Genomic DNA, 25,951 nt, shown 5'->3' on the forward strand with positions numbered 1-25,951 from the left:
TTTTGTGCACTAGATAAACACATCATCTTCATTAACCGATCCTAACAAGTGGTATCAGAGCTGTTAAAATCTATTCTTGAATATTCCCAAAACAATCATCTGATAACCATGTCTTCATTCAACAAAATTCCTATGTTTTCCAAAGATGAATTCGATGATTGAAAAATTAGAATGCAGGCTCATCTAGCTGCACAAGATGATGATATGTGGTACGTCATAACGGGCGGACCAATGAAAATAATGAAGGCAAATACTGCAGTTGCTCTAACTGGCGGAACACCTGATATGTGGTGTTTTTACGTGTTTTAGTGCATTAGTTTTGTGTGTGTTTGCATTGTGTGTGTGTTTGTGCATTTCATCTACATTTTGTTCGTTTTAGAATTAACATATGCATATGATCATGGCTCACTCGTACTTGATGTATTTGCAATTGAAATGACCGGAGAACTGAAATCATGAGAGAAATATACAAGCCACGCGAGAGGAAGAGGAGTTGGCAGAAAAGTTGGCGTCCGAACAGTAGGATCTTACCGCTCGGGCGCAAAATGTGCCTTTTGAAGAGTCGAGTACATAGGACTCGGTGCTCGGGCGATATAATCTTACTTCTCGAGCGCGAGTGCTGCACGTTGAAAGGAAAAATACAGAGGAGTTGGGGCTCGGGCGGTAGAATCTTACTACCGCCCGAGCGGGACTCAAATTTGAAAAAAAATTTGTGAGGATGATTTCTTGCCTTCTGGGGGATGCTTACAAAAAGAAGCTGCAAAGTTGGCTTATGGGGAGTATAAGGCACGAAAAATTGGAATTTTTTCAAGAGCCACAAAGCTTGGAAGAGAGAAAAAGGCTTGGAGCGAAGCTTGGAGTTGAAGAATTCAAGATTTTCGAGCACCATTCTTCGTGATTTCGTCAAGTCTAGTATTTCGAGTTTAATTCTTATTGTTTAAATATAGTTTTACTTATTTTTATCATGAATTCTAGTAGCTAACTGTTCATTATTCGAGAGAATTTAAGGGGATCCTACCCCGAAATCGTGTTCAGTTAATTTATTTCTCGACTTTTGATTTACTGTTGATTGTGCTATTATTCTCATTGTGTTGTTGAAGCGTAGCTAACTTTAATAATGATTTCATACAGCGAGTGAGTTCGAGAAAATAGTTCGTGATAAGAACGAGTAGCATAGTCCGTGGATTTACAATTTACATAGAGATATGAAGTTGGATACACGTTGTTGGAACATTTCATGTTCGCAATCTTGATTTTGATGTTAACAAAACATGTTATTTTGTTTCTAATAAATTTACCTAAGTGCGCAGAAAGCTCTCGAGCCAAAACTGAAGCTATCAAGACGCAAACTGAAAGCACCAACTGATTGCATAAAACAAAACCAGTTCAACTGATTGACGAGCTGATAGGTAGTTCAGCAGAAGACCTTCATAAGCCCGGTCAGCTGATGAAGAGCTCAACTGATGAAGAGCCCAACTGACCAGCTCAACTGAAGCAGTGAAATCAGTTCAGCTGACGTACTAACTGATTTCACCAAACCAGTTCAAGATCAGTTCAACTGACCAGTTCAGGACATCAGTTAGGAACCGACCAGTTTGCAGAACACGACAAGCTTATCTAAGTGGAATCCAGTTGTGCGCATTTAAGAAAAGAAATTGTCCAGTCAAAGGACAATACTGGATGTTGCAACAGAGCTTAAAATCAAGACGTTCCAGAATGACTGTCAGAAAGGACAAGAAACAGATATCGAGGAACATATTCAAACTGCAATGGACAAATTTGATGAGTCTTGATGAACGGCCTCGAAGCCTCTATAAATACAAGACCAAGACCATCAACAAAAGCATGAAGATATAGAGAAGTGTGTGAAGATCGAAAAATAAAAAAGCACGCTCAACTCATATCAGCTTTTCAGAAGAAATCAGCCCAAATTTGAGGGAACATGTCAAAATGTTATCAACTTAGATTAGAAGCATTTTTCCCTCAGTGTGTGAGAACACTTTCGTATAATTTCTCACACACTCACACACACCATCACTCACATACATACAGAAATTAGAGCGTATTGAAAAGCTGAGTGAGTCTTGCATTAAGACGTTAAAATTGTGTATGTAGTCTTTAACACATACACGTTAAACAAGTGTTGGCTGAAAGGTGTTGCCTTCAGTCTAGACTAGGAGTTCAGTTAGGCAGTAGGGTAAGTCCTAAGCTGAGTGGGTTTGTACAAGATATTGTATAAATCAAAGTCTTCTAGTGAATCTTACCCGAGGTGGTAGAAGAGGGGACGTAGGAGCAGTTGAAGTCTCCGAACATCCATAAACATATCTTGTGTATTTAACTTTTTAACTATCTTTTTTAAACTGATTTGATAAGTTCGAGCTGTTATCATTTCAGTTCTCACAATAACTAAACTGATATATGCGAGAACTGATTCCCCTTATTTCAGTTATTCAGTTTACACAAGTTAAAAGACTTTCAAATTAGTCAGATTTATTAACGAAAGATTATTTCGAGTGTCTTCCGCTTGGTTTAAAATCAAACTCGATTTAATTTATCGGTGTTTATATTCTTAGAACACGAGCTATTGAAGCTCATTGAGAATATTGTGTTTGAAGCATCTTCGCAGGTGTTAGAACCGATCCATCAATTGGTATCAGAGCTAGTTGTTCTAAGAAGAACATTTGAAAACTGATATTTTAAATATGATTCAAAATGTTATTTAAAATGTTTTTCAAAATCCTCTTAAAATATTTATATGAGTTTACCGTGGGAAGAGAGAAGATTGTTGGATCTGCAATTAACATTGTAGCCACTTCTCTCGACTCCGTATTTTATTGTTTTAGCAACTTGTAAGGTTTTGAGTTCAAACTGACAGCCGAATAGCTAAACTGATCAGCGGACAAGATTTCAGTTTCCAGCATACCAGTTTAGCTGATCAACAGATGAAACCCAGCTACGCTGAAATGCTGGATGATTATGAGCTTAATCATCAGCGGTATACCGCCGCTTCATTGTTATATCAGATCAAAATAGATTATCAATACGGTTCAGCATCAGTTGAGTCCAGTTTGAGTCAGCTTGACCAGTTAGCCAGCACAGAAATCAAGTCCAAGGAAAATTAGCTGCTCTTCTGGCAAAGAAAACTCAAGATCGATGCAGCATTTCAAAGCTTTCAAGGCAACCAGTTATTGGTATATTCAGTTCTATTATGTATAAACTTACTGATACTTGATGTTGTTTAAAATTCGCTATTGTAGTAGCAATTCCCTTACACATGTTGGTGTGCTTATTGTATGATACAAGGGATGATTATTTGATTAAATAAGTATCATGTTTATCCAGTTGATTACTATGTAATTGAACCGTTATCTCAAAATTTGTTGCCTAAACTGCTTGAATGTTAAAAGATGCTGAAACTTCATTAAATCGCGTAAATGATTATATTTTTAAGGGGGGGTTCTTAATTCAGTTCTTGAGGGGGAGTTTTCTTATCTCTCGAACTGAAAAATGTTTTAAACTCGTTTTTAATTCATATCTTTAGGGGGAGTTTTCTTTCTTATCCCTCGAACTCTTTCTTTGTTTTTCTCTTGAACGAGTCAGTTTTTAAAATTTCAATTTTAAAATCGCTTTAATTGCACAAGTTTTTTTTATCATCAAAAAGTGGGAGATTGTTGGAACATTTCATGTTCGCAATCTTGATTTTGATGTTAACAAAACTTGTTATTTTGTTTCTACTAAATTTGTCAAAGTGCGCAGAAAGCTATCGAGCCAAAACTGAAGCTATCGACGCAAATTGAAAGCACCAACTGCTTGCCCAAAACCGAACCAGTTCAACTGATTGACCAGATGATAGGTAGTTGAGTAGAAGACCTTCAGAAGCCCGACCAGCTGATGACTAGCTCAACTGATGAAGAGTTCAGCTGACCAGTTCAACTGAAGAAGTGAAATCAGTTCAGCAGACGTGCCAACTGATTTCACCAAACCAGTTCAACAGGCCAGTTCAGGACATCGATTAGGAACCGACCAGTTTGCAGAACACGACAAGCTTATCTAAGTGGAATCCAGTTGTGCGCATTTAAGAAAATAAATTGTCTAGTCAAAAGACAATACTAGATGTTGCAGCAGAGCTTAAAATCAAGACGTTCCAGAATGACTGTCAGAAAGGACAAGAAACAGATATCGAGGAACATATTCAAATTGCAATGGACAAATTTGATGAGTCTTGATGAACTGCCTCGAAGCCTCTATAAATACAAGACCAAGACCATCAACAAAAGCGTGAAGATATAGAGAAGTGTGTGAAGATCGGAAAATAAAAAAGCACGCTCAACTCATATCAGCTTTTTAGAAGAAATCAGCCCAAATTTGAGGGAACATGTCAAAATGTTATCAACTTAGATTAGAAGCATTTTTCCCTCAGTGTGTGTGAACACTTTCGTATCAGTTCTCACACACGCACACACACCATCACTCACATACATACAAAAATTAAAGCGTATTGAAAAGCTGAGTGAGTCTTGCACAAAGACGTTAAAATTGTGCATGTAGTCTTTAACACATAGACGTTAAACAAGTGTTGGCTGGAAGGTGTTGCCTTCAGTCTAGACTAGGAGTTCAGTTAGGCAGTAGGGTAAGTCCTAAGTTGAGTGGGTTTGTACAAGAGATTGTATAAATCAAAGTCCTCTAGTGAATCCTACCCGAGGTGGTAGAAAGGGTGACGTAGGAGCAGTGGAAGTCTCCGAACATCCATAAACATATCTTGTGTACTTAACTGTTTAACTATCGTTTTCAAACTGATTTGATCAGTTCGAGCTGTTATCAGTTCAGTTCTCACCATAACTGAACTGATATATTCAAGAACTGATTCCCTTTATTTCAGTTATTCAGTTTACAAATGTTAAAAAGCTTTCAAATTAGTCAGCTTTCTTAACGAAAGATTATTTCGTGTGTCTTCCACTTGGTTTAAAACCAAACTCGATTTAATTCATTGGTGTTTACATTCTTAAAACACGAGCTATTGAAGCTCATTGAGAATATTGCATTTGAAGCACCTTCGCAGGTGTTAGAACCGATCCATCACACGTCGATAGTCATAGTCCAATAGGTCGAAAGCTAGGGAATTTCATAGAACGACATGTAATTCTACTTTGATAAATAATTATAGAGATTTAATTACTTCACTGTGTTGAGTTAGTTTGTGAAACGTCCCTTACTTTTTAACTTTATTATCATACTAAATTTTTTTTTGTAATCATTAATCATGAAATTCGAACCCTCATTTAAAATCAAACTCAACATTTAAAAATCTCAAGTGTATAAAAATTCATAAATCGTTAGCCACCAAAATCATACGTCAACTTTTAAAATAATCTAAAACTGAACTTCAAAATAAAGCTTAAAATCTCTAAATTAATAATCCTCAAAATCTGTACGTAAAACCTTTAAATACTAAGTAAGTGCGGAAAATAAATGTCCCTCGGAGGTGTACTGCCGGACTCGATCCACTCAAGCGTCAACGCCTCCCTCAAAATCATTCTCTCCTACAACCATCCAAACCTAGTGAGTCTAATGACTCAGCACGTTCTAATCATACATAACGACTAATACATATACAGGCACATGCAGCTTTTAAAACACTTATAATACAATTGTAATTCTCTATAATCCACTATGATACCCAAAAATTATTAATTTGACGAATCTTACTTTCTCATCAAAATCGCCAATACCAATATTTCTCATTTCTCCTAGGACATCATCATGCTTACATATCTGTCTAATTTACTCAATCGCAATTCTTTTTGTAACCGTTAATCGGTAATTTACTTGCCGACTACATTCAATTAGAACCTTTTTACCTTTCAAAAAATTGCAACCTAAATCCCAAAGTTCTCGAATTATTCCATGAAGCCTAAATTATCGCATTCCAGTCCCCGCAAACTATCGAATTTAATGCAAAACGGCTCCCATAGCTTTCAAAAATTGCTGAAATGACCCCATAATTTTCCTAAAATTTGCAATCAAGACCCAAAATTCTCGAATTCTCAAATTTAGCCCCAAATTTTTGCCTTTAGCCATCCAAATTTTTGGATTCATACAACTTCGCCCCTATATTTTCGAATTATAGCAAAATACCCTCAATATTTCCAAAAACTTGCAATTAAGTCCCTCAAATTATTATAATCCAGTCCCTAAGTTCATGATTCCTAAAAATTTAACCCCCGACATCAAATTCAAAATTCTCTTTCTACACAATGTAGAATTCGAAACAAGCAGTCCTAAATCACCAAGCTCAATTCACCTCAACTTAATCTTAGGTAGGGAAAAATTCAAGATACACAAAAACAAAATTCTCCTCACGTCTCTGAAACATAACTGTACACATCGTCCAAACCACTTAACCAACATGTATTTAATTTTAAAACAACATCCAACCTCCAGATTTCTATATCATAAAAGCATTCAAAAATTTTCAGCATATAAATTCAAAGCATTAAATACTCACAGACTTGAGGCTTGACTTCTTGAGCTTCTCGGAGTGGCAGTAACACAACGCTTACGGGATCCTTGGCTCTGATACCAACTGAAACGTCCCTTACTTTTTAACTTTAAAATAATACTAATTTTTTTTAATCATAAATCATGAACTTTGAACCCTCATTTAAAATCAAACTCAACATTTAAAAATCTCAAGTGCATAAAAATCCATAAATCGTCAACCACCAAAATCATACGTCAAATTTTAAAATAATACAAAACTAAACTTCAAAATAAAGCAAAAAATCTCTAAATAAATAATCCTCAAAATCTTTACATAAAAACTTTAAAGACTAAGTAAGTGTGGAAAATAAATGTCCCTCGGGGGTGTACTGCCGGATTCGATCCACTCAAGCGTCAGCGCCTCCCTCAAAATCATTCTCGCCTGAAACCATCCAAACCTAGTGAGTCTAATGACTCAACACGTTCTAACCATACATAACAACTAATACATATACAGGCACATGCAACTTTTAAAAAAAATCTTTTAATAAAATAATATGGCATAAAATCTGGTAATCATATATCATATCATGAATCATTAAATCGTAAAGCTTTCCATCATCGTATATCATTTTTGGGTGAAGTTTGATCCTTGAAAGTGACTATCTGTAATCGTATCATCATGTGGTCAACTGATCAGTCTTAGCTCACCATTGTACATGGGGACGGGCGCTAGGCCTCGCCAAAAGTGAAAATACGATCGTCGGGCTCCCTCTGGGGCCTTATCCTGTAAACGGACTCCCTCTGGGGCCTTCTCCCTCACTATATTCCCAATCATATCATGTTTGTTACAGTCAATTCACATCCTTCAAAATATTTTCTTTCTTTTTTATTCATAAAATATCGTGTCCTTCAAAATTCGTAAAATAACATTTTTCCAGGGAAAATCGTCAGCTTTAGCATATAATGTAAAATACCATATTTTCATCATAAACATTTTAAAATATAATTTATCATGTATTATGATTATGCGGGACACTTCCAAGCCTTTGGTACTACCCGGGACGCAAAATGACCATCTTATCCCTGGACTCCAAAATTCCTGATTTTGACTTTCTCTTACCTTTATTGACTCGAGCCTATCCCATAGCATCATATAAGCTTAAATTTAACTTCTAATATTTTTCTTAGACATAACCCGAGCCTTTAGATTTAATAACTTAATGACTAAACCATGAAATGTTTTTAACACGAATAAGTTCAAAACTTAATATTTTTTTCCCAAATTTTAATCATAAAATTTTCATCCCTAAAATTAACATGACACCTTAAAATACACCCATAAACATTTCTTAGACGTAAAATTAAGCACCTCAACTAATTTCCCAATTTGTTTTAAAAATTAACCTAAATCCCGATTTTAACCCGTATTGACTCAAAACTTAACCAAAATTTACCAGACTCGAACGATAGCTTATTAACACCTTACTAACTTCTTTTCATCCCAAATCATGCCAATTAAAACCCTTGAACAAGCCTAGAACCATGCTGGAAAAGTTTGCTCATTTTTCGAAAACCCTAGCTTGCACAAACCCTCAATCCCTTCGACCCTAGCCCATGGCCGACCCAACCAGCCCCTAGCTGACCATCCTAGGACCATGAATGGACCCTAGAGACCCTACTGGACCAAGCTTAAAGAACCTAGAACCCCCAGCCCTATGCCACGCCTTTACATGCCTTAAACAACCCAAAACGACGTGCAACCTTTATGTGTGTGTGTTTTAGTGTGCGGGTATGTGTGTTTAGGTGTTTTGGTGTGTGTGTGTAGGGTTTGGGGCTTATTTATTTTAGAAAACCAAAAAGGCTTTCTTAATCAACTTAACTAATGGGCTTAATCAACCTTAGTTTTTAATTAATAAATTAGGCCCATTAAGATTAATAAAAATATTAGACCTCAAATTAAAAGGTTTAAAAACATCTATTTCCAAAAAAAATCCCTTATAAAATACATAATTTTGTTCCTCCCACTAATTAATTTAAATTTGACCTTAAAAATGCAAAAATTCTTAAATTATTTAAAATAAATATTTTCTCAACTAAAATAAAAATTTAGCTTTTAAATCTTTAACACCTTAATCGTCTCTGGTCTTCTGTCCCCAGTCAACAACTGATATTCACCTGAAAATTTTTAAATTATGCAATCGAGCGAGATTACATAATTAATCATTTAGTCATTCAAAATATATCATTCATGCGTCCAAAATCATTTAATTAAAATATTTTAACAATTTAATAATTTTCATGCATGCGGTCTATGTGGACTTATTTTTGGGCGTTAAAGTTTGGCATTGCTCGAGAGGGTGTGTTCAATCGGTTAGAAAATCCTGTCGAAAGCGTAGATCATTGTCGAATTAATTAAATTAACAGGGGTAGGTGAACCGAGATTCTCAAAAAATTCATTTCTCATTGAATATTTACTCAATCATTTTAGCTTATTTAATTCAGCATTTAATCCGTGAATCATTTCGTTGAGTTTTTATTTTATCATCATAGTAGTAAACAATCATCTGAATTATCGTCACTAAAGGTTAAATAATTGGGAATAATAGTTGCGACATACAGTCTATGGATGAACGATACTCGTACTCTTCTACACTACACTATTACTTGACATCGTACACTTGCGATTATTTCGAGCTTGAATATTATTGATTTTTACCAAGGATTTTACAGTGCAAGTTTTGCTCGATAAAGTTTCTGGCGCCGTTGCCGAGGACTATTAATCCAGAATTTTATTCTTGGTTATTTAATTTAGCATTCTTTATTTTGTTCAAGTTGACGCCTTCAAATTCTTTGCAAATATCCCTTTTGGTGCATGCCAAGGTCTCTAGAATCTGAACTAGAGATACTCGATCCCGAGATTGAAAAAGCCCTCCGCAGACGAAGACAACAACATAGGCTTAGAGACATGATGAACATGAACGAACATGAGGAAGAGCATCACGAAGATCTACGAGTCGAGGAGCCAAGACGCATACCCATGTTGGAGTACGCACAGCCTTCGCTTGATGGAGCGCATCCAAGTCTAGTGAGGCCAACCATCAGGGCAAACCAGTTTGAGATCAAACCAGTCATTATTCAAAACACTGTCCAGTTTGGGGAAAATGCGCTAGATGGCCCAAACACTCACATCGCGGATTTTCTTGAAATTCGCGATACCTTTAAATTTAATGGAGTTTCTGATGATGCTGTTAGATTGTGTTTATTTCCCTTCTCTTTGCATGACAAAGCTAAAGACTGGTTAAATTGTTTGCCTGTAGGTTCAATCACAACTCGGGAGGATATGGCCAAAGAATTCCTCTTGAAATACTTTCCTCCATAAAAAACCGTGAAGTTGCGAGCGGACATAACCACCTTCTCTCAATTTGAGCAGGAGTCACTCTCTGAGGCATGGGAGCGATACAAATATTTACTGTGTAGATGCCGACATCATGAACTGCCTCTTTGGTTAGTTGTCCAAATTTTTTACTATGGTTTAATATTGTCTAACGATACCATAATAGATGTTGCGGCCTGTGGGAATCTGTTGAGGAAAACAGCCGAAGAAAGGTATGAATTATTGGAGGAGATGGCTGCTAGTAGTTATCACCCTCAGTCTGAGAGGAACAGAGGAGGAGTGCAGGGCTTCACCAGATAACTGATTTTTTTGCTGTCACTGCACAACTAAAAACACTTAATAGGAAAATATATAGCTTGAATGTGAATGGGACAGCAATGCGCCTTCAAGAGGTATTTTGTGATAAATAAGGAGGGGAACATTTTGCTAAGGATTGTTTAGACAGTGGTCCTTTCTATGTGCAAGACGAAGCACCAATGAATCAAGTGGGAATTCAAAACCGTACAAGGAATGCAGTATTCAAACACATACAATCCTGGATGGAGGCAACACCCCAACTTCTCTTGGGGTGGTCAAAACAGTCATAATCGACCACATGGAGGACAGCAGTATGGTAAGCAACCGATGTATAAACCTGAGCCTAGAGAGGAGAAGTCTAGTTTGGAGCAAATGATGTCTAAATTTATCTCATCCACCGAAACTAGACTACAGAACCAGGATGAATCAATAAAAGAGTTAGAAAATCAGATAGGGCAGTTGGCTAAGATGATCGCTACTAAGGATCCGAGAACCTTGCCAAGCAACACTGAGACTAATCCGAAAGAGCAAGTGAATGCCATTGAGTTAAGGAGTGCGAAGACTTCAGAGTCAAAGGAGGACGCAAAAAGCCCCTCGCAAGAGGAACAGGTAGAAACATCCAAGGGTAAGTCTTCTAACTCTACACCTGCACCCACTGCACAATCTAGAATTGTTATCCCTCCACCTTTTCCGGTAGCATTGAAAAAAGATAAAATTGATGCGCAATTCAGTAAGTTCCTTGAAGTATTTAAGAAATTACACATTAGTATTGTTTTCGCTGATGCTTTGATGCAAATGCCTAGTTATGTTAAATTTATGAAGGACATATATGCAAATAAGAGGAAGTTGAAAGACCAAAAGACGATAAACTTAACTGAAAACTGCTTTGCAATGGTGCAAAACAAGATCCCACCAAAACTCAAGGATCCAGGGAGTTTTTCTATTCCTTGCATGATTGGTAATGTTGTTTTTCATAAATTTTTGTGTGATCTTGGTGCAAATATTAATCTTATGCCTTTGTCGGTATTGAGGAAACTTGGATTGGGAGAGCCTAAGCCAACGAGGATGTCTTTGCGGCTAGCAGACAGATCTGTCAAGTATCTACGAGGAGTCATAGAAGATATATTGGTGAAAATGGGACCTACAGATTCTTTGGTGCTTGACATGGAGGAGGATAGGGAGATGCCTTTGATTTTAGGGAGACCGTTCCGTGCAACTGCCAAGGCCTTGATTTATGTGCAAGAAGAGAAGTTGAGATTGAGAGTGGGAGAGGAGGAAATTACTTTTGATGTCTTTAACACTCTTAAGCACACACTGCACACTAATGATTGTTCTAAAGTTTATTATTTGGATTCACTTGTGTGTAATTTTGTACAGGATGCTATGATGGATCCATTGGAAGCCACTCTCACCACTGAATTGAAGGAGGATGAACTGGATGAAGAAAAAACTAAAATAGTGGAATACTTTAATGCCAAACATCTACGGAAGAGGCCAGTAAGGATGAAATTGGAGGATTTGGGGGATCGAAGAGACTTGACCTCTCAGAAGTCAAGCATTAAGGAACCACCGACACTTGAGCTCAAACCACTGTCTCCACACCTGAAGTATGTGTACTTAGGTGAACACAGGTTGCTGCAATTGGATCAATTAGATGAATTCAGAGGTCAAGCCGATGACCTGGCATCGACCTACAAAAAGCATACAAAGCAAGCACATGACAAGCGCATCACGCCGAAAGAATTCAAAGAGGGTGAAGCGGTATTGCTGTACAACTCCAAGTTGCGTTTGTTTCCTGGGAAACTCAAATCAAGGTGGACTGGACCATACATTATTACCAATGTGTTCTCCTCGGGAGCCATAACTTTGAAGGATGGGAAGAATGAACCGTTCACAGTCAATGCCCCACTATTGAAACACTATCTGGGTGGCGCAGTGGAGCACAAATTGGAGTTGCTCGATTCCAAAACAATCAGAACTGAGAGGGACGAGCCTTGATCAAGGGAGTTCACTTGTTTATGTAACCGTCGCTAATTTTGAATTAGCGACGGTTTTATTCATACCCGTCGTTATTTTTATTTGCAACGGTTTTTAAAAACCGTCGCAAATTTGATCTACCACAACGGATAAAAACCGTTGTCGTTGAACGGAATTTCAACAACACCCTCAGTTACAACAGTTTTAAAATGGCTACGACAACGGATCTGTTGTCGTTTGCCGTTTTTGTAGTAATGTGTTCTTAGTCTTGTCACTCGTTATTAATACGCCATCTGGTAAAAGCATGCATTTTGGCTTGAACTGTGAATTTTTATATGCACATATAATGGGATTTGGTAGTGGTGTGAATAATAGTTGAGTTAAAAAAATTTGTGGGAAAAACTAGAGACATGAGATGTGAGTAGAACTTGAATGAATGTATGTGGAAATGAAGGACTAACAGTAGCATGAACTCGAGTAGAAATCCTGAGCGAATCTGGAATAACCTTCTTCCCAGTCGTGCATAGAACCGGAAAATTCTTCCCTGTGCCAAATAAACGCACATGCTTTATATCCAGAGCCTAGGGAGTACACATGAGAAAATTATGCACTTATTCAAAAATAAAAAAAATGAGAAAAAAAAGGGGATGTAAGGTGAGGGGGGCCAAAAAGGGATGAAATCATATCCCTAGGCTGAAAAGATGGAGATGTACGGCGTTGAGGAATGTCGGATGAAAATTCTGACAAGTGTATAATGAAAATGATCTGTGTACTCCCAATTTTTTTTTGGACCACTTGAGCACATGTTGACATTACCCCCATAAATATTGTTGTGCAACCATGAAATTCTACTACATTGTGTTTACTGGTTGGTCACGAATTGAAATGGAACTCAGGAGAGTGAAAACTTGCGTTTAATTGTTGATTTGGTGACTCACATGATTTGCGAATAAACCTATCTGAAGTACAAGCTAGTACTTTTATTTGGTGTCTTATTTTGTGTCTTAGTTGTGGTCTATGACCTATTTTGCTTGAAGGCAAGCAAAAGGTCAGTATGAGGGGGTTGATGTAAGGTCCAAAATTAAGACGACGTAATCCAACTGCATGCAAATCCAGAAAATATGAAAAATGATTAATTAAAATTTATGTTAATTGATTATGTGACATGTTTATATGATGTTTTAGTAGTTTTTCTACTTATATGCATTAAAATATAATTTTAAGGGTTATTCGAGTTACGATCGAGGAACGGAGATCGAGGGCTGAAAAATAGAAAATATTTTTATTAAATAATTTTTTTCAATTATTTAAAATAAGGTCGATGTTTTTTTCTTATTTTTGAAAATAAAGAGTTTGGAGGTGATTTTATACGCCGAGATGTAAATTTTATCGGTATTCGATTTCCAACAAAAATACGAACGTTTTGACAACTCGGCTAATAATTTCACGAACTTTGCTAAACAAAATATTTTAAATATTACTTAATGGGCTTATTGGCCTACTTTACCATACTAATGGGTCTAGGCTTACACTAGGAGTTTTTATTTAAAATAAAAAGACCCCAAACCCTTCCCCACACCTCATAACTCACGTCACTCACGCCCCCATCCCCTCAAATTTTACAAGGAGTCTCCCCTCCCCCTCAACACAAGCACACACGAAAATTCTTCAAGCAAATAGAATCGGTTTTCATAAGGAATTCAGCCTAGGAGTTCTACGTCGCCGATCTTCGCATCATTGAGTTATTTTCGTGCGTAAATTATGCAAAAGCACGCCATAATTCTTTATTTTCTCATCTATTACACCCTAAATATGTATTTAATTATGATTTTACATGAAAAAAAGTACCTGTAATGCACATGGGCTGTCCGGATTGGGCTTAAGTCCCCTCACAGTTATCTCATTACCCATTACTCATAGAACTTCTCCAGCCCAGGCACTGGAGCTTTTGCCGTCCCAGGATTAGAACCCAAGACCTCCTGGACTTATATAGATCTTGGCAGCAATCCTTGAAAGGGGATCGGTTACGGTGACCGGAAACGCAACGGAAGCACAAAAATTTCGATTTTAGCATAAAATTTTCGGCCACCAAGTAAATAATGTGTAGCAAATACAATAAACACAAAATGACATTAATAGTGTGTTAAGAAATGTACCTATCAATCACAAGGATTCATGTATGGCTCCAACTAAGGTGTAAACACCTTAGCTCTTCAATGGTAGAAACTATCTTCAAGCTTCCTTTGAGCCCTCCTTGCTCAACTATTAAGCCCACCACCAACTAGGTAGATCCCCTCTTAATTTGCACTAGAAAACTAAGAGGATTTTTCAATGAGAAGAATTTTCTTTCCTCAACACTTGAAGAAGAAAATGAGAGGAAAAACTTGGAGAGAATTTGCTCAAGAATTTCGGCCAAAGCATCTTGGAGTGAAGGGGAGAATGACTTAATTTCTTGTCTTGGTGTTGCAAAAAGCAAAAGTCAAAAAGTTGCATGCCATGCAATTTTTTAATCAAAAGAATTCTCCAACCTTTCACCTCCCAAGCATGCAAAACCTAAAGGGCTTGTAACATTTACAAAGGGCTCATGGACTTTTAATTTAAATTGTCTCAAACACATTTGAGCCCAATTAGACTTTACTTGATTTTACTCAAGCCCACTAGTTGAATAATTATTTCCAATTGGGCTCTACAAGGCCCAATTAATTCAACACTTGAATTAATTTAATTATTTGGACTCTACTAGGCCCACTAGTGTTTAATTAATTCAACACTTGAATTAATTTAATTTAGTCCATAATAATGTTTATGAAAATCACAATTTTCAAATACATTATTCACTTGGCCAAACTTTTAATTTAGGAACACTTCCAAAAATAAAATTTATATTTCTCTCATAGAAGTCATACTTCTATTTTTCCTTACGCCTATAAACTCATTTATAAGCCGTTCAACACATTGAACTATTTTCTCCTTTATAGAAGTCATACTTCTAATTTTCCTTACGCTTATAAACTCCTTTATAAGCCGTTCAACACATTGAACTATTTTACTTCTCAACGGGATCTAGAAAGCTAGTACTTGTGTGGCCCTCAATGGTTCATTGATACAACTAGCCGTGGGTTCACATCTCCATGTGATTCGGACTAAACATGTCCTTATATGAGCATACCCCAATTGCTCCATTCTTATTTATCAACTCCTTGATAATAAGAACGTCAGAACTCAAGTCTGATAGTACCCAACCAATCATGTTAAACGCCTAGCAGCATCGCTTACATGATTCCCTAGGTATCAAATGATAGTGCCTGCAAGAACCATTCAATTATGGTTAGCGTACAGTACGGTCCCTTCAACTCATATATCCCGACCGATTCGACAACCATTGGTATATCGAGAGTTGTCAATGAATCGATACTATGTGTCATGTCGTAGTTGCATCGATGGTGTAATCTATGAAACCCCTTTCATAATTACCACCATACTCTGATCAGAGATTTCAAACTACATATACATGAAAAACACATAGGATATCCATACCCGTAGGTAAGCGGTGAATCCCCGACTACAATGCATCGACTCCTATATGTTTCGACAGAACACCCAACCTTGCCACCTGATGACCCCATGAGAGTCGGTAAACAAGTCAAAGTGTAATTCTAGCACATAGAGTCTCAATGTTGTCCCGGGTCATAAGGACTAATGGTGTACAACCATAAACTAGGACTTTTCCACTCGATAAGTGAGAACCACTTGGAAAGTCCTTTAATGGAGGGTTGTTCAGTGCACTCTACCAGGAGCACCTATCTGCATGCTCGGACATCACAATGTCCCCTACCAATGAAACATGGTACTCACATCGCAGATACTAGTCTCAAGCTCGAGCGGCCTATATCCTTCTTAGCGGCGGCTGAATCGACTAGGAACCGTTTAGAATATACAGTATTCCAAATATGAGTTTCATGATACTCATCATATGAGCATCTCATATTCTTTCTACTATTTGTATATTCAAGGGCTTTATCTATGCAACTAGCATGGGTATACAGATAAAGATGTGCCAAAACAATAATTTCAAATATTATTAAAATAAAGATTGCTTATACATAGAGTTTCATTGTGAACACTCGGCCAACACTTGGCTCGACGTGCACCTACTCTAACAATCTCCCACTTGCACTAGAGCCAACTACCCATATACTTCAAACCAATTGATTCGCGATGCATCTCGAATAATGGTTCAGGTAAAGGCTTAGCTAGTGGATCAGCAACATTATCTGCGGAGCCGACTTAGTCGATAGACACTTCTCTTTCCACAATCTCTCCGAGGATGTGGTACTTTCTCAATACTTGTTTGGATTTCTGATGAGACCTTGGCTCCTTTGCCTGAGCTATGGCTCCCGTGTTTCACAAAACACCGGGATAGGAGCAACTCCATTAGGAATGACGTCCAACGCTTGGACGAAATTCCTTATCCAAACAGCCTCCTTTGCTGCATCCGATGCAGCAATGTATTCGGCCTCAGTGGTGGAATCCGCAGTACTGTCTCGCTTGGAACTCTTCCAAGAGACAGCAGCACCAATGAGCATGAATACGAACCTAGAGGTTGACTTTGAGTCATCGATATCGCTTTGGAAGCTAGAGTCGGTATAGCCTTCCAATTTCAGTTCTCCACCCCATAGACCAATAACAACTTACTGGTCCTTCTCAATTACTTGAGGATGTCTTTCACAGTTTTCAAGTGTGGAAGACCAGGGTTCGATTGATATCTATACACTACACTTAGTGCTAAAACCACGTCAGGACGTGTAGATATCATCCCATACATGATGCTACCAATCGCAGATGCATAAGGAATGCTCGTCATCGCCGCTATCTCTGCATCAGTCTTGGGAGACATAGACATGGATAGGGACACGCCATGACACATTGGTAGATGTCCTCTCTAGGACTCATCCATCGAGAACCGCTTCACGATGGTATCATGTATGTGGACTGGGTGATACCAAGCAATCTTCTTGAACTATCTCTATAGATCTGTATTCCCAATACAAAAGATGCTTCACCCAAGTCCTGCATCGAGAACTTACTCGCTAACCATATCTTAGTTGATTGCAACATTCCTACATCATTCCCAATGAGTAGAATGTCATCAACATAAAGCACAAGGAATGTCACCACACTCCCACTGACCTTCTTATACACACAGGGTTCCTCAGGATTCTTAGTAAAACCAAACTCTTTGATTGTATTATCGAATATGAGGTTCCAACTCCTAGATGCCTGCTTTAGACCATAAATAGATCTCTGAAGTTTGCATACCATATGCTCACTTCCGATAGATGTAAACCTTTCAGGTTGAGACATGTAAATCACTTTCTTAAAATCCCTATTAAGAAAGACTGTCTTGACATCCATCTGCCATATCTCATGGTCATACCATGCAGCCATGGCTAGCAATATCCTTATAGACTTGAACATTGCAATTGGAGAAAAGGTTTCCTCAAAGTCAACTCCTTGTCTTTGAGTATATCCTTTTGCCACCAATCGCTCCTTGAAGGTCAATACCTTCCCATCCGCCCCAAGTCCCTATGGGAACCGTTCCCTCAGGTGGATCCATAAGATCCCACACTTGGTTCGAATGCATGGAATTCATCTCAGATTCCATTGCTTCAAGCCACTTGGATGAATCGGCATCAGATAACGCTTCCTTGAAGGTCCTTGGATCACATCCATGAATAGGCTCATCATGGCCCTCTTCAAGAAGCAGACCATACCTCATAGGTGGTCTCGAGACTCTCTCGTATCTTCTAGGAGCTTGTATCTCCTCTCTTGGCTCTTCGGGTGTGGGTTCTACAATTGTGGGTGTCTCTCGAACCTCTTCGAGTTCTATCATCTCCCCTTTTCTATCCAATAGAAATTCCTTTTCCAAAAAGGTTGCATTCTTAGAGACAAACGCCTTTGTTTCTTGGGGATGATAGAAACAATATCCAACTTAATTCCTTGGATATCCCACAAAGTTACATAAAATGGATCAACAATCCAATTTTATCTCCCACTACCTGCTTCACATAAGCAGGGCCCCCCATATTCTAAGACAAGAATATTTGGGAGACTTACCCATACATATCTCATATGATGTCTGCCTTTAAATGGACATTTAGTGGAATATATTTCAATTATAAGTTATAGAGATCGTCTTCAGGTTCAACAGTACCAATCAAACATTCATTCTTGTAAATATTGCAAACACCTTTGCCAAATAAACAAGAATATCCATCTTTATCAACATAGAAATGGAAACAATGTTTTCTTACCAAATCAGGTACAAACAAAACATCTCTTAAAAATTAACTTAAAATTATCGTTCAACAATAAGTAAACATCTTCCAAGCCTTGGCAGCAACTCTTGCCCCATTGCCCATCCTCAAGAAGGTGTCACCTTCCTTGAGCCTCCTACTTCTTCCCATCACCTGCAACTCATTACAGAGATGTGAGCCACAGCCGGTATCTAATACCCAAGAAGTAGAGTTAATTGAAATGTTTACTTTGATAAAGAACATACCATTTCCAGAACCCTTCTGGGCGAGATATTCCCAGCAGTTACGCCTCCAATGTCCAGGCTTCTTGCAGTGATGACATACATCAGCAGTCTTGTCAGCCTTAACTGGTGTGGCTGCCACAACGGGATTCGGAGATTGCCTCATCAAGGGCACGTTCTTCTTGGGACGTTGGAAAGAACGCTTCTTTCCGTTTCCATGTGGATCAATCTTCGTACCAGATGAAGAACCCACATAAAGAACCGACTTCTCTTTCTTGATGGTTGATTCAAACGTAACAAGCATATTCACCAACTCCTCAAAGGTCGGCTCTAGCTTGTTCATGTTGAAATTCACCACAAAAGGATCAAATGAGCTAGGCAGTGATAAGAGTAACACGTCAGTGGTCAACTCCGAAGGCAAAATCAGATCCATGCCAACGAGCTTGTCCACGAGCCCAATCATCTTTAGGCCATGCTCATGGACCGAGGCCCCATCTCGCATGCGCAAAGTGATCAGCTCCTTGACGGTTGCATGCCTAAGAGGCCGTGTCTGCTCACCAAAGAGCTCCTTGAGATGCAAATGAATGTCAGCAGCACTCTTTGCATCCTCAAAACGCCTCTGCAGCTCATCATTCATAGAAGTCAGCATATAACACCTGGCTTTCAAGTCATGGTCACACCATTCCTTGTAAGTCTGCAATTCCTCAGGAGTGCAGTCAGTCGGAGCCTCAACAGGGGGCGACTCAGTAAGTGTATATGCTATCCTTTCCGAATTCAAGACGATTTTTAGGTTTCTTAGCCAAGTGAGGTAATTAGGTCCGGTTAACATGTGTTTGTCGAGTATTGCAGATATCGGATTGCGAATCGAAGACATTGTCAATTTGTACTGAAAAGTGAAAACAGATAAATGTTGATGACTATTTCAAAATATTTAGTAAGATATAAAGTATGGACTTTTACTTTATAAATTTTCGCTCCCACTGTTTTGACATCTTTCACTACCCTCTAGTGAAAACGGGAAACTCCTTTCCTCAGTAGGTACGTAAGGTCCAATTAGCGAATTATGATCCCGAATAATATCAGCCAATCACAATTCCTAAAAGGTAGTTTCCAATTGCATCTCCATGCAACCCTCTACGTAAACTTTTGTCTCACGTTTGATTAGGACCCAATAATATGACGTCGTTCATCTTCACGTGTCAAGCCTAACCCATCGATATTGAACCTTAATGGACGGTCGCCATGAGTTCCCTCAATAATATGAGCCGAAATCATGGGAGTTCCACGTAGTTCACATCACCATGTCAATGGATGTCACAGCTTTCCGGCACCCAAGGCCCCCCCAATAATATGAGCCGAGCCCCGAGCACGGGTAGCGTTCATCATGCACCCATTGTCGATGGAAGACATGGAAATTATAAACAAATTTATAATTCCCCTTTTCGGGCTTGATATTAATTTTGAATCTTATTCAAAATGAGGGTTTTTAATTTTGAAAGGTCTCATCATTAATTTTATTTAAAAGCTCGCCATGTTTGATCGTATGTTTGCCGGATTCATGCAACTTTGTTATTATCATAATAATAACGCACATACTCATTATTTATAACATATCATGCATATATTATAAACAGTAAACAAAACAAGGATGATCAATCGCCCCAAAACTAATGGCCCGTGTGAGCTAAACACGGGCCTAGGTCCAATCCTAGGGAAATGCATGGGATGCAAATGCAACTATTACATTAGCTTCCAATATTTACATGTCTTCGATCTTCATAATCATCAAGGCCACCATCTTCCAATCTTGATCTTCCACTATACTAATATTTACAAATAAATATCCATGGCAAATAGGGATACATCTCATGGGGTGGGAACGGGCCATAAACCAAGCCCACTTTATAAATTGATAATTATTACAATCATTCAACACAAAATATCCTAGCATACACCTAGCAAATTGGGCTTGGGCTTTTGATCATCCTTCATGCATAATATCACATATCATACACCATCAATTAATTATCACAATAATTAATTGATCCAATATCATATATCTTGATCCAATCACTAACCGCCACGATTATAAATTAAATTAACAAAGTATACAAACACCTTTGTCTACTTTCTAATTAATTTATTTATAACCGAATTTCTTGTAAATCACAATTTACTATAAATAATTAAAGTCCAACTTAAATTATTTATTTCATGAGAAAATATTTGCAACTTTTGTAATTTTAAACTTCAGGGCCCAAAAACTTATTTTCCAACAAAATATTCTCGGCCCATTTAAAATTCACAAATATGTTAGCCATCCAATGGCCCAACAACTCAAGCCCCATGACACTTTGATATTTCAAAACACCTTTTGAAAACCCTAGTCGTCATCGCCGTCGTCGGATTCCGGCCAACATGCCAAAATTTTTTTTTTTTATTTTAAAAGTGGGACATTTCGGGCAGCCCGAGGGGCTGCCCTTGCTGCCCGAAATGGGCGCCCCTCGGGTAGCCCGGGCTGCCCGAAATCATGCAAAAATTTGGCTTTCATTTTGTTGCAAATTTCTTTCTCATGCAGTTAGAAATCGATCTCAATATAATATCTTGTAAATGCTACACAAAATAGTAACCTTAGCTCTGAGACCACTTGAAAGGGGATCGGTTACGGTGACCGGAAACGCAACGGAAGCACAAAAATTTCGATTTTAGCATAAAATTTTCGGCCACCAAGTAAATAAGGTGTAGCAAATACAATAAACACAAAATGACATTCATAGTGTGTTAAGAAATGTACCTATCAATCACAAGGATTGATGTATGGCTCTAACTAAGGGGTAAACACCTTAGCTCTTCAATGGTAGAAACTATCTTAAAGCTTCCTTTGAGCACTCCTTGCTCAACTATTAAGCCCACCACCAACTAGGTAGATCCCCTCTTAATTTGCACTAGAAAACTAAGATGATTTTTCAATGAGAAGAATTTTCTTTCCTCAACACTTGAAGAAGAAAATGAGAGGAAAAACTTGGAGAAAATTTGCTCAAGAATTTCGGCCAAAGCATCTTGAAGTGAAGGGGAGAATGACTTAATTTCTTTTCTTGGTGTTGCAAAAAGCAAAAGTGAAAAAGTTGCATGCCATGCAATTTTTTAATCAAAAAAATTCTCCAACCTTTCACCTCCCAAGCATGCAAAACCTAAAGGGCTTGTAACATTTACAAAGGGCTCATGGACTTTTAATTTAAATTGTCTGAAACACATTTGAGCCCAATTAGACTTTACTTGATTTTACTCAAGCCCACTAGTTGAATAATTATTTCCAATTGGGCTCTACAAGGCCCAATTAATTCAACACTTGAATTAATTTAATTATTTGGACTCTACTAGGCCCACTAATATTTAATTTATTCAACACTTGAATTAATTTAATTTAGTCCATAATAATGTTTATGAAAATCACAATTTTCAAATACATTATTCACTTGGCCAAACTTTTAATTTAGGAACACTTCCAAAAATAAAATTTATATTTCTCTCATAGAAGTCATACTTCTATTTTTCCTTACGCCTATAAACTCATTTATAAGCCGTTCAACACATTGAACTATTTTCTCCTTTATAGAAGTCATACTTCTAATTTTCCTTACGCTTATAAACTCCTTTATAAGCCGTTCAACACATTGAACTATTTTACTTCTCAACGGGATCTAGAAAGCTAGTACTTGTGTGGCCCTCAATGGTTCATTGATACAACTAGCCGTGGGTTCACATCTCCATGTGATTCGGACTAAACATGTCCTTATATGAGCATACCCCAATTGCTCCATTCTTATTTATCAACTCCTTGATAATAAGAACGTCAGAACTCAAGTCTGATAGTACCCAACCAATCATGTTAAACGCCTAGCAGCATCGCTTACATGATTCCCTAGGTATCAAATGATAGTGCCTGCAAGAACCATTCAATTATGGTTAGCGTACAGTACGGTCCCTTCAACTCATATATCCCGACCGATTCGACAACCATTGGTATATCGAGAGTTGTCAATGAATCGATACTATGTGTCATGTCGTAGTTGCATCGATGGTGTAATCTATGAAACCCCTTTCATAATTACCACCATACTCTGATCAGAGATTTCAAACTACATATACATGAAAAACACATAGGATATCCATACCCGTAGGTAAGCGGTGAATCCCCGACTACAATGCATCGACTCCTATATGTTTCGACAGAACACCCAACCTTGCCACCTGATGACCCCATGAGAGTCGGTAAACAAGTCAAAGTGTAATTCTAGCACATAGAGTCTCAATGTTGTCCCGGGTCATAAGGACTAATGGTGTACAACCATAAACTAGGACTTTTCCACTCGATAAGTGAGAACCACTTGGAAAGTCCTTTAATGGAGGGTTGTTCAGTGCACTCTACCAGGAGCACCTATCTGCATGCTCGGACATCACAATGTCCCCTACCAATGAAACATGGTACTCACATCGCAGATACTAGTCTCAAGCTCGAGCGGCCTATATCCTTCTTAGCGGCGGCTGAATCGACTAGGAACCGTTTAGAATATACAGTATTCCAAATATGAGTTTCATGATACTCATCATATGAGCATCTCATATTCTTTCTACTATTTGTATATTCAAGGGCTTTATATATGCAACTAGCATGGGTATATAGATAAAGATGTGCCAAAACAATAATTTCAAATATTATTAAAATAAAGATTGCTTATACATAGAGTTTCATTGTGAACACTCGGCCAACACTTGGCTCGACGTGCACCTACTCTAACACTTGTACCAATTGAGATAAGACCTCCTGGACTTATATAGATCTTGGCAGCAATCCTTGTACCAATTGAGATACTAGCTCAATTGGTACCAGGATTGCTGCCAAGATCTATATAAGTCCATGAGGTCTTGGGTTCTAATCCTGGGAAGACAAAAGCTCAATCGGGACAGCCCATGTGCATTACAAAAAAAGGCAACACTTAGGACAATCACAGCTCCAACCCGAGAGCACCACTTGCTGTGTAGTGTGCTGTATTGAAATATTTTGCTGTCTTGTGTCGTTCCAGTGGTCATATGATTGACCATGACTTGGTCTAGACATGATGAAGTGTTGTATGAACCATGGCTAAGGGCTAGAAGCCAACCATAATCCAAACAACACCCAAAAACCGAAAGTGTACACTCACAGAAAATGAAGAAAACCGAAATGCACTTGTGTTGTTTTGGTGAATTTTTTATGGATCCGTGAACCAATCCTTGAAGGGATGATTTGGTCACGTCCTTGACATGTTAAGGTAGGGGTCTAACCATGGCTACAGTCCCTAGGACAGCCAAGATTCGAACCCACCCATTAAACAACTCAATGACAGAAACCTTGACACAAAATCTGTAATTCATAGAAATGTTGCTGTCAATTCTTTCTCCTGAGTGTATGGACTTAAACCAACAACCCAACAACACCCTAACACACTCTAAAATGTTCCTAGAATCAGCCATGAATGCCTGGAATCGCACAACTCCCTGTAAGCAGCAAAAACACACCAAACCGTGAAGTTGAAAACAAAAGAGCCGAGAAATTCTGTACAGATTCTTGCTTGGAAAGTTGCTGTCATTTTCGTGATATTTCTTGAATCATGGTTATATAACGGGTTAAAAATATCTATAGGACTTGATTGAAGAGAAAAGAAACAATATATACATGCCTGAAATTTGTTTTGACAAAAAAAACAAATCAATACGACGAATACGAGCGGCGGAGCGGAGTTGGTTTTCTCTTCTTATTTCTGTTGTTGTTCTCACGATCTAAGCTGCTATTTTCTGATGTTTTTTGAAGGTGAGAATGTGGGTTTGCTAGACACTGAATATGAGTGTTATAGGAGGTGTTAAAGGTGTCATAATATACATTAAGTTGGGGGTTACAAGTCAAGAAGTTGAAAGAATTTGAAATGCTTTCTCTCCTAGCTGCCGTTGCTTATTATTCAAATTCTTGCTGGACGTTCAAGCTCATTTCCTAGACTAATAGGTTGAGGAACAATTATGTGAATTATAGTATTTGAATTTACTACTAATTAGTGATTTAAAATGGGGAAATGAATACACCATGAAGTCCAATTAGAGATGGTTTAGTTGAAGAGTTACCAAACCTTTGAAATATTTTAAATGTTGGACCAAAATTATTACTAATTTGCATGGTATATTATTGCTTAATTTCTTATATTTTAACTTCTTAAGGTTTAATACACTCATTATATATTTTAATGAATTAACCAATTAATTTAGGATAGAATCTTGCATTGCATGCTTGGTCTAAAAATTTAAGTATTTAAATGCTATGTTTAATTTCTTGAATATATTATACCTAGATTAATTCATCTTCATTTGTTAACACATTTTAATTTAAGCTTTAATTAAATATTGAATCTAAGAGAACTTATTTAATTTCTTAGCTCCAATTAATTTATTAAATCCCAAAGACATTCTTTTTCTTTAAATTAAATCATTCCTTGACTTAAATTAAATTTAAGAATATTTTTCTTATTATTAATCTTATCTCTAATCTCCAAATTCCGGTCCGGCCTCGCGTATTTATCCTGAAAAGATAAAACTAAACATCTACTTTTAAAATAAATAATCATGACTTAATAATTATAAAATGAATTAAAACTTCATATATTTATAAAAATTCATTTTTAATTTAAATAGCAGCAATTATGCATGGCTTATACGTAATCTGATTTTCGGGTTCTACAGTACCCCTTTTGTTTATTTCGTTTTATGCATATGCATGGGTTTAAAAGTGTGATTTTTGGCATCAAAATTTGTTTTACATGTGCATGAAGGGGCGGCCATGACTAGGGATTGGATATGGGTCGTTTTTACACGAGAAAAGGGGTCCTAGAAAGCATGAGATATGTTGCATACGAAAGAAGAACAAGCTGGGATCGGTTATGGCATGTTTTGGTGTCAAGAGCTCGGTTTAAGGGGGAACCGGTGCATGGCTCGGCTTTGGCTCGACCAAGGCTGGGCTAGGACGTGGTTGGGATAGGAGAGGAGTCTTAGCCATGCTAGGACTCGAGTTAGTCGGCTAGGGGAGAGTCCAATCGAACAAGGACTCTTCCCCAAGCCACCCGAGACGAGCAGCAGCGTGGGAGGGCTCGCGGCTGGGGCCAGGGGTCTAGTCTAGGTCAGTTAGGGTCCTGAGAGGGTTCACGAGGGGCTGGGCTAGGTGCTGGCTCGTGGGTGAA

The 25,951-nt window shown here is 37.9% G+C and overlaps 1 protein-coding gene across 1 annotated transcript; it reads left to right on the plus strand.

Annotated features, from left to right (window-relative positions):
• The first annotated feature begins 10,387 nt into the window (after positions 1-10,387).
• On the plus strand, positions 10,388-12,172 carry LOC140972512 (uncharacterized). Its single transcript, XM_073434928.1, has 2 exons — positions 10,388-11,019; positions 11,206-12,172. The coding sequence occupies exons 1-2, from the start codon at positions 10,388-10,390 to the stop codon at positions 12,170-12,172; spliced, it is 1,599 nt and encodes a 532-aa protein (XP_073291029.1).
• The last annotated feature ends 13,779 nt before the right edge of the window (positions 12,173-25,951 follow it).

This window comes from Primulina huaijiensis, chromosome 3 (genome assembly GCF_012295235.1).
Source record: "Primulina huaijiensis isolate GDHJ02 chromosome 3, ASM1229523v2, whole genome shotgun sequence".
Classification (NCBI taxonomy): Eukaryota; Viridiplantae; Streptophyta; class Magnoliopsida; order Lamiales; family Gesneriaceae; genus Primulina; species Primulina huaijiensis.

Coding starts and splice junctions, on each gene's coding strand:
- LOC140972512 (XM_073434928.1), top strand. CDS start 10,388: ATGCAGTATTCAAACACATACAATCCTGGATGGAGGCAACACCCCAAC. Junction 11,020..11,205: donor ATATATGCAAATAAGAGGAA/GTTGAAAGACCA, acceptor GTCGGTATTGAG/GAAACTTGGATTGGGAGAGC.